Source organism: Leucopleurus acutus (assembly GCF_964270905.1).
Source record: "Leucopleurus acutus genome assembly, chromosome: 2".
Taxonomy (NCBI): domain Eukaryota; kingdom Metazoa; phylum Chordata; class Mammalia; order Artiodactyla; family Delphinidae; genus Leucopleurus; species Leucopleurus acutus.
The window spans coordinates 84,490,233-84,500,511 of NC_139143.1; the positions used below are offsets into that span (position 1 = coordinate 84,490,233).

The following is a 10,279-nucleotide window of genomic DNA, read 5'->3' on the forward strand; positions in this document are numbered from 1 at the left end:
GTGTGGAGGGGTAGGCATTAGCTCCCCCAATGTGTGAGAGCCTGTGGGAGCTGGATTCCATGTCCTGTCTTTCCCCGGGACATCAACCACTGCCCCTAAATCGATGCCCACAACCCCAAAGCCCCCCCAACCTGACGCAAACACAAAACGAAAAAAACAACCAACCAACCAAACAACAAAGAATTTCAGCTAGTAAATTCAGAAGGAGTGACAGAATTTGGATAGTACCAATTTGTAACCTCTAATGACAATGGGATCCAGGCAATGATCATCAGTGGCTGCTAAAACCATTCAACGAAAGACTGAAATGGTGCTTCATAATGGATAGATCAGGCAACCAAACCTGAATACACTATTCAATCTTTACGTCATGAAAAGAGTTCCTCCTGTGACGCAATAGGAAGTACACAGCACCACCTATGAAGTATTCTTGCCAAAAAGCCAAAATTAATCTGATGAAGCCTGCAGAGCTCACAATCAGTTTACAGGAAATACAGGAGACAGAAGAACAAGTTTTAAAAACCTAAAAACACTATAAAGGTGAAATCATAAAAATGCAGAATGTGGGAAATTCTATAGAGCAAATGACCAGTTTCCTCAACAAATAAATTGAGAGAGAGAGAGAGAGCGTATAGATTAGAAAGATTTAAGAAACATCAACCAAAACCAAACGCAATGCAATGTGTGGACCTTGCTGATACTGATTTGAACATATCGACAGAAGAGTAGCCCCCACTCGTTGCAACTAGAGAAAGCCCATGCACGGCAACAAAGACCCAATGCAGCCAAAAACAAATAAATAAATAAATTTTAAAAATATATATTAGTAGGCAATATATAATAGCACCTAAGAACAAATTCTGAATCCAGGCAGCCCAGTTCATATCCTAACTCCATCACTAACTGTGTAAACTTGGGCAAATTATTAATCTCTCAATGCCTCAGTCTCCTTATCTGTAAAATGGGGATAATCTATCAGATGATTATCCTATCTGATAGAGTTGCTACAAGATAAAAATGTAACATATGCGAGGCCCTTAGAACAATCCTCAGCACGTGTTAAGCTCTATATAAATATTTGCTGTTATGATGATGCTTATCAGGCAATTTTTATTGTTACTTCTCAGGGCAAGGACCATTGTACGTTATTCAGCTTTGTATCCCCAGCTCTTAGCATAACACCTGGCGTAAATGAATAGTCAGTTGCCTGTTTTTCCCATCTCTAACCTCCCCAGCCTCCCCACTCAACCTCACCTTTCTACAGTGCTGTCAAAATAATCTCCCTTACATAGCTATGATACTTTTTCTCCCTTTGCTAAAGCTTCCACTTATTCTCTGCCACCTGCAAATTCCTAAGCCAGCATAATTTACCCCAAATTCTTTTTCCAGTTAAAGTGCTCTATATTCCCCTTCATACCAAACAGTGGTGTTTGGGGTATCTTTCCATCAGTCTATACCCATATTTGTATCTGAGCACCTGCAAATCTATGCAGTCTAGAGCAGTGTTCAAGAGAATGGGCTCTGGGACTTCCCTGGTGGTGCAGCTGTTAAGAATCCACCTGCCAATGCAGGGGACACGGGTTCGAGCCCTGGTCCGGGAAGATCCCACATCCCACGGAACAACTAAGCCCGTGTGCCACAACTACTGAGCCTGCGCTCTAGAGCCCACGAGCCACAACTACTGAGCCCACGTGCTGCAATTACTGAAGCCCGTGCCCCTAAAGCCCGTGCTCTGCAACAAGAGAAGCCACCACAATAAGAAGCCTGCGCACCACAACAAAGAGTAGCCCCCGCTCAACGCACCTAGAGAAAGCCCACGCACAGCAGCTCGCAGCAAAGAAGACCCAACGCAGCCAAAAATAAATAAATAAAGTAAATAAATTTATTTTTAAAAAGAGAGAGAGAATGGGCTCCGAAGGCAGACTGTCTGACTTTGGATCCTGATTCCAGCGCTAATTAACAATGTAACTGTGGACAAGTCCCTTCACCTCTCCAAATCTGTTTCCTTGTCTATAAAATGGAGACAATAGTAGTTCCTACTTCAAACCGAGGTGTTTAACATTTGGTCTGGTATCTGGCACACAGTTAACAAATAAATTTTAGCTGTTATTAGAAAACCTTCCTGCCAGTGTATCCTTATTTCCCCAACTCTGCGATCCTCTGGGTTCCCCCGCTACCCACAGAAGCTGGTAGTAGGGAAATGGAAGCTGCAAAGGGCGATGGTCATGAAATCAGGCAACACTGCTGTCCTCTTTACAAAAGCACAATGACGATGAGACTGGAGAACTATAAGTCAGGACTATAAATATACTGATAGTTTTGGGTGTAACATATCTGCTGTGCAAAACAAAATACTGTACTCCATTCAAAGGGTGGTTACCCTTGAGTCTGTGACCTCTGAAATTAGATGCACCGCTTGGTCTGTTCCTGCATTTTTCATGGCAGAGGGTTCATTGCTTTCATCTGATTCATGACCTCAAAAAGCCTTAACTAAGAGAGTGAAGAACCCTTGACCTTTCAGTACAATGTTCTCTGAGGAGAAAAAATTCATGTGGGCATCCAGCACCCCCCTGGGGAAGTTAGTCAGAATTCCAGTGTTCACTGACTGCAGAACTTTGGGGATGCAAAGGCATTAGCAACTCTTTGGAAGGAGATAAATTACACTCGGGAAACCTAGGAACACTACGGGCACTTTAGCTTAACGTGGTACAGCTACTGAGGTTTGGCGGCCTCCATCAATGAGGAATGTGAGCCCGTGTTTGCAGGTTTCTTGTGAGTGTCTTCATGCGTGTTGGCTGGTGAGGGCTGGGGGGAATGGTTCAACTTGCTTTTCATCAAAAGGGGATAATGTGAGCTTACAGCGAACTTCCATCACTACTACCTATAATTTTCTAGTTATTTTATCATCCATTGAATCTTTTCTTCCTGTAGCTCTGACGACCGAAGGCAAAACTGAAACACGGAAAGAGAAAGCAAAAGCAAAGAAAGCTCCAGAAGGAGGCGAGCACCCGGTCTTTCGTCCTGCGGTCCCTTTAAGAGAAGAACCTCTTGGGACCGGCAGTCCCAACCGACCCCAGTTTTAACCGAAACCTAACCCGGACTTCCCCCTCTTGACTCAAATAAGACCAACTTTGGATTTTCCCTCCCCTATTGACCAATCAGATTCTGTTACCAGGCAGACTTTAGCTGCCGCCGGTGCGAGCCCGGCGCCTTCTGTCTCCGGGTGGCAGCAACAACCAATGGTAGAACAGGCCGTCCGAGTATCTAGGCAGATCGGGGCTGTTCCAGCCATTCAGAAAAAAGAAAATAAAGCAACGCACGAGCCCGCTGGGCCAGGACCGTGGGGCTGGGCTGGAGTGAAGGTGGCTGCGAGGTAGTTTCTCTTTCTCCCTTACCTTTATTGTTGCTTGTGTTGGAAGGCGACTATTCAAAGGTAGGGAGGGCGCAATATGAGTTGGGAGGAGAGCAGAAAAAGATTTTGGCTGTATTTTCAACTGCTTCTTCACCCATGTGCACGTGCCCCGAATCTGGGACCCCATTCCCCCAACCGGGTTTCCTACGCCCAGCCCAGGAGTTCCGCTACCCTGAACCCCTCACTTTGCAGCAACGCGGGGTTGAATGGAGGGGGAAGGGAGGGAGGTGGGGGCGCGCATCAGGATGGGATGTTGAGGGAGATGACGTAGGGGCCGGCGACGTGGGGAGGGGGAGCTGCGGGGGAAGCCGTGGCGAGATTAAGTAATGAGAACTTGGGCCCAGTTTTTTCCAAGCCTGGAAGGGCAGAAAATGTTCGTATCCTTTCTGACCTCCCAGGCAAATTCAGTAGTGAGGAGCATATTAGAGAATTAAACAACTTTATCTTGTGGTTGTTATTGTTGTTTTTGAGGGGAAGGAGGGCAGTATGGGGTCAGAGGCAGAAATGAAATTTTCTTTCTAACGTGGATTCCCAATCGCCCCTATCTCTTCCTTTACAGTTTTCCACATTTAGGAGACTGCAGAAAGGTGGGGCAGATAGAATGGAGATGGCAAAGATCTCTGGGTATATATGGCCCTGGAGAAGTAATGGAATAATTTCTAATTTTTGGAGAAGGCGAGTTTTAGAAAAAGACCACTGGGGAAATTTGGAGGCTTTCTTTCTGTTTTTCTATCTTCCTGGGTAGAGAGATGAGGAGTGCCCTGGGGCCTTGGGGCGGGGTGGGGGGGAGTTAAATCTTCTTGTCATGTCTTCTCCCAACTCCAGCCCTCATGCCGGGATGGCAGAAGATGAACCTGATGCTAAGAGCCCAAAGACTGGGGGAAGGGCCCCCTCAGGTAGTGCTGAGGCAGGGGAACCCACCACCCTCCTTCAGAGGCTCCGAGGTACCATTTCGTAAGTACTCATCACCACCTCTAAACCTCGTTCCGGACCTGGGGATAGATCCCTGTAGCACTTCACTTCCTCTGTAGATGATCTCCCCCTCCCAAGCAAGTGCATCTGACCAGGGGAGATTCTTCATCATGGTAGCAGTACTTGAGCACCTGCTAGGCTTTTCAGACCTCGTCCTCTCCCTGGCAGTCAGACATAGGGATGGGGAAAAATCTTGTGTATGACCTCCAGCTTTCTCCTCTTCTCCACAGCAAGGCCGTGCAGAACAAAGTAGAGGGAATCCTGGTGAGTATTCTGGGGAAGAGGGCAACAGGGAGACAGAATTGGTGGGAGATGAGGATGGTGAGGATATGGGTAAGAAAGGTTTATGCGAGTCAGTGTTGTCTACCCTGTCAGAAGATAATTGGCCTTGCAACTTGCTATCACTTTGACCTGGAGCATCTCACTTCATCTCTGTGACCTCTTGTGTAGAAGCCCAATAGAAATAAAATCAGAGGTGGTCCCCTCCGCTCCCCTTCTCACCTTGGTAGCCCCTAAGGGCTTCTCAGGGCACAGTGAACGCACAGCCTCAAATCATTTCTAAGGTCCTTTGTCAGCCTGCCAGTCACTACGTCAGCTGAACTTTTTAGTGAGTATCAGAGGGTCCTACCTTGGGTCCTTCTTGGCCTTATTATTTCTCCTGCCTCTGTTCCTCCCTACCTCAGCAAGATGTACAGAAATTCTCAGACAACGACAAGCTGTATCTCTACCTTCAGCTCCCCTCAGGGCCCAGTACTGGAGACAAAAGGTAGGTTTGGTGCTAGAATTTTAGATATCAGAGGTTCTGATTCTTTTTTTTTTTTTTTTTTTTTTTGCGGTACGCGAGCCTCTCACTGTTGTGGCCTCTCCCGTTGCGGAGCACAGGCTCCGGACGCGCAGGCTCAGCGGGGCCATGGCTCACGGGCCCAGCCGCTCCGCGGCATGTGGGATCTTCCCGGACCGGGGCACGAACCCGTGTCCCCTGCATCTGCAGGCGGACTCTCAACCACTGCGCCACCAGGGAAGCCCAGAGGTTCTGATTCTTAAAGAAAGGCTCCCTAAAAAGGGGCAGGATGAATAGGAATCCTCATAACAGTATCCTTAGTGGGGAAGAAAAGTCCCTGACCTGCCTTGGTTTACCAGGGAAAGCTGGATTCTGGATGAACTGATTCAGTCCAGCACTAGTGAGGTGATAATCTGGATAGAACCAGGGCAACTGTTGGGATGTTAGTAATACTTGTCTCTTTTACTTCTCTTGCAGCTCAGAGCCAAGTACACTCAGCAATGAGGAGTACATGTATGCTTATAGGTGGATCCGCAACCACCTAGAAGAGCATACTGACACCTGCCTGCCAAAACAAAGTGTTTATGATGCCTATCGGTGGGTGGATGGGGGGTGGGTGGGATGGTGGGCACAGGACTACCCCCTCATCCCTGGAGAGCTCCCTGCCTTGGTAGAGCCTGACTGCTTAAAGGGTTTCCCAACCTTCATCCCCAGGGACCCTCTGAACCCACTCCCAAACCTCCTTCTCTGAGTATCTTCCCACTCTGTCCCCCACGCACTCAGGAAGTACTGTGAGAGTCTCGCCTGTTGCCGCCCACTCAGCACAGCCAACTTTGGCAAAATCATCAGAGAGATCTTCCCTGACATCAAAGCCCGAAGGCTTGGTGGCCGGGGCCAGTCCAAGTATCCTTGACTGGAGAGGTTGTGCTAGAGGACCTGGGGAGGAAAACTTAGTATGTGAAGGGACAGGACTGGAAACAACCCAACCTTTCTAAGGGGCTTGGAGACCCCCATGTGTTGGTTGCCCCTTAACTTAAACGTCAGATATTGTTACAGTGGCATACGAAGGAAGACCTTGGTGTCTATGCCGCCCTTGCCCGGACTTGACCTAAAGGGCTCTGAGAGTGTAAGTAACAACCTTCCGACTGCACTCTTCTCTCCAAGGTAGAAGTCAGAGGACTTTGGGAGATGTTTTGAGGCCTGACACAGCCTAGGTCATTCTGTACACAGTTTCTGGGTATATAGGACATGCCCTTCTGCCTACCCTACGGCTGAGGCAGAAGAGGGAGAGAATTTGTGGGTTTCTGGGATGGGTTGATAGAGGCTACTCCCATCCCTAGTCTGGTCTTACTTATGGTCAACACTGTATCTGAGAGGGGTGGAGGGTCCTTTGTTCAGAGTGTGATTGGGCGTGTCCTTCCCCCCTGCAGCCAGAAATGGGCCCAGAAGTAACCCCAGCACCTCGGGATGAACTGGTTGAAGCAGCCTGTGCCCTGACCTGTGACTGGGCAGAGCGAATCCTAAAACGGTCCTTCAGTTCCATCGTTGAGGTCGCCCGCTTCCTGCTACAGCAGCATCTCATCTCTGCCCGATCTGCACACGCCAATGTGCTCAAGGCTATGGGGCTTGCTGGTGAGTGGACCCCCTCTTATGTTCTGAGAAAACCTCAGCCACTTTCAACCTCAAAGGCCCTCCCACATCCTAGGATAGAGACACCTTGGATTTGCCTTCTATTCCTAGACAGCCTTCTAGGACATACCTTAGACCACCTTCTTTCCCCTGCCTCTACCAGTCAGTCAATCAGAATCGCCTCCCTCCTCCATTCTGTTTCCTCCTCACCTTGTTACCTTTTCTGGCACCTCTGCAGAAGAGGATGAACATGCCCCTCGGGAACGGTCATCTAAATCCAAGAATGGTGTAGAGAATCTGGAGGGCGGAGCCCATAAGAGACCAGAGAGACAGGCCCAGGTGAGGAAGTTGATGCCCTTGACCTGGCTCCCCTGGGTTGGGGGTTTAGTATATCCTTCACCCAGTGGGTCCAGTACTTTCTCACCTCCTGTGTCTGTATTTCCTCCGCTGTCCAGTCTTCCCACTTTTTGTGTTCTTCTCTTTACTTTTTAGCCTCCTAAGGAGCTGGACCCCCGGGCTGGGGCTGGCCTCCCAGCACGCGGAGAGCGAAAGAAGAGTGTAGTGGAGAGCCCAGCGCCAGCAGCCAATAACCCACAGGTTAATGCCCTAGTGGCCCGGCTGCCTCTGCTTCTCCCTCGGGCCCCTCGCTCGCTTATTCCACCAATCCGAGTCTCTCCACCCGTCCTGGCCCCCAAGCTTTCTTCAAGCACTCTGAAAATGGCTACACTGCCTCTGCCCCCTAGAGCTGGGGGACCCCAAGCAGCTGTGCCCATCATTAACATGATCTTACCAACTGTTCCTGCTTTGCCTGGACCTGGACCTGGGCCTGGGCCTGGGCAAGCTCCACCTGGGGGGCTCACTCAGCCGAGGGGCACAGAGAACAGGGAAGTGGGCATAGGTGGTGACCCGGGACCCCATGACAAGGGTGTGAAGAGGACAGCTGAAGTACCTGTGAGTGAGGCCAGTGGGCAGGACCCACCAGCTAAAGCAACAAAGCAGGATATAGAGGATACAGGAAGTGATGCCAAAAGAAAACGGGGGCGCCCTCGAAAAAAATCAGGTGGAAGTAGGGAAAGGAATTCTACCCCTGACAAGTCAGCAGCTGCTGTGGACTCTGCCCAGTCCTCAAGGTTACCACTGGAGACGTGGGCCTCTGGAGGGCAAGGCAACTCAGCTGGAGGGTCAGAGAGGCCAGGGCCAATGGGAGAGGCTGAGAAGGAGATGCTTGCCCAAGGTCAGGCGGATGGTGCTGTTTCCAGAGGAGGAAGGGGCCCCAGTTCCCGGCATGCCAAAGAAGCAGAAGATAAAATTCCTCCTGTCACCCCGAAAGTGAGTGTCATCAAGGGCAGTAGAAGCCAAAAGGAGGCTCTTCATTTGGTCAAGGGAGAGGTAGACACTGCAGCACAGGGTAATAAAGACTTAAAGGGGCATGTGCTTCAAAGCTCCTTACCCCATGAGTGAAAAGACCCCAAAGCAACACCCCCATGATAGGTATGTGGGGAAGAGTGCTACGTTAACTCTACCTGTCTGCCTAGTAGAGGCCCTTCTTTGCACTTGCTTCTCACTTGGCTCTTCATCCTCTTCTGTATAGACAGCTGAGGCACCCTGTCTTGCATAGTGCCTGGTTCTTGCCTCTTACCTTTCCAGCTCAATACCCTTGGCTTTAGAGTCACTAATAAATCTGTACTGACCATCTTACCTGGATCCCTGTGCTATCCTGTGGAAATATAGGGATGGAGTATGATGAATGTATAGGTTAGGCATCTTTCCATTTTAAATCATAGAAAACCTAACTCAAACTGGCTTAAAAATAAAAATGTATTGGCTCGTGTGACTGCAAAGTCCAGAGGTAGTGCTGGCTCCAGGTAAAGCTGATCCAGTGGCTCAGTGTGTCTCTAAATCCGTGATTGATTTTCTTCCCCTGCTGTTCTGCCTTCTGTAGGATCAAGCCTGGTCCACCTCATGGCTGCCAGCACTCCTAGGATTACACGTTTTCCTCATTTATGTCCCGCCAGAAAGAGAGGGCATCTTTGTGCCAGGAATCGTAGCAAAAGCCCTAAGATTCACTCTGGTTAGGCCAGCCTGGGTCACATGCCTGCCCCTAACCAATCGCTGTGGCCAGGAGTTTGGTAAATGCTAGTTTGCTTATTTATTCTACATCATGGACTGTACCTTTTGAAAAATGGGCAGGATCAGCCTCCTTAGAATCACATAGATCCCTAAATGGAAACTGGGAGTGGGGAGTTCCTGGGGAGACAGCTGACACCTAGCCACTGCTATGACGTACCTGTGGTTTTAGCTTGCTAGGCTGAGACCAGCTATACCTGCTTCCTCTTTTCCAAATAGTCTTGCATTTTCCTTGCTGCAGCTATAATCTCTTTCCTCTTGTTCCAGTCTCAGAAGGAATGAGAGGGAAATCATTCTTCTTTAGGGACTATCTCTTTAGTCTCGTTTAGATGACAGTCCCCTTTCTTTACATCTCAGAGATGGATATCCTTCCTTCTCCTGTTTCCAAATTTTAGGTTTCTCCTTATTCCTGCTTCCCTGTCCCCCACCCTACTGCCTCTTTCACCGTGTAGAGTGAAAGATTTACTCCCTAGTCGTTTTATTAAATTCATTCTGTATCCACCAGGTGTCAGTCTCTTGTCATGTACGTGTCAGGACTTAGCCAGGATTGTGGGGCTTAGGCTATGTGTATGGAAGGGGGTAGCTGCACATATCAGGGAGCACCAGTAGGAAGGGAATCCAGGTATGTATTTGGAAAAAGCAGTAAACCAGCTGATATTACTTGAGGACCTACTGTGTCTTCTGCATAGGGTAGCTTCTGTCAGGGATTCTCAGTTTTCTTTCAGGGAGCCTTCACTCATTTGTTCATTTATTTCCACAATTGCAGATTTTTAAAAATTATAATATGTAATGTTTGATATCTATAAAGAATATATTTAAAATGGATAAATTATGAAGCATAATAATTAAATGACCTATCACCCAATTTGTACATTAAAACATTAGAAATACCATTGAATTTCTTGTGTTCTTCCCCTGTCCTATCCTTCTGCTTCTCCCTAGAGGTAACCACTATCCTTAATTTCGTGTTTATTAATTACCTGCCATATATATATATATATATATATATATATATCTTTCCATATATGTATATATTCTTTAAAAATGTATTGTTCAGTTTTGCTTTTTAGCTTTACAAAATTTTATTCCCTAATACTCCCCTGTGGTTTGCTTGTTTATTTCACTTAACATTATTTCTAAGATTCATCCATGTTGTTGTAGATAGCTATTATTTGTTCATTTTTATCCATGTAATATTTCAAGTGCATAAACCACAATTTACCCATCCACCTATCAGTGGACATTTGGGTTGTTCCCAGTTTTTTGCTGTTACAAATGATGCTGCTACTAATATTCTTGTACAGGTTAGTGCCTTTGTCTTTATTTTTATTTATTTATTTATTTTTTGGCCATGTTGG

At 47.7% G+C, this 10,279-nt stretch overlaps 1 protein-coding gene across 1 annotated transcript; it reads left to right on the top strand.

Annotated features, from left to right (window-relative positions):
- Positions 1–4,250: 4,250 nt before the first annotated feature.
- Positions 4,251–8,420, top strand: RFX5 (regulatory factor X5; the record flags this gene model as incomplete). Its single annotated transcript, XM_082864412.1, has 9 exons — positions 4,251–4,366; positions 4,615–4,648; positions 5,068–5,150; positions 5,643–5,762; positions 5,949–6,068; positions 6,210–6,291; positions 6,596–6,797; positions 7,033–7,133; positions 7,287–8,420. 9 exons carry the CDS (start codon positions 4,251–4,253, stop codon positions 8,253–8,255), a joined length of 1,827 nt encoding a protein of 608 aa, XP_082720538.1. The 3' UTR covers positions 8,256–8,420.
- Positions 8,421–10,279: the final 1,859 nt, after the last annotated feature.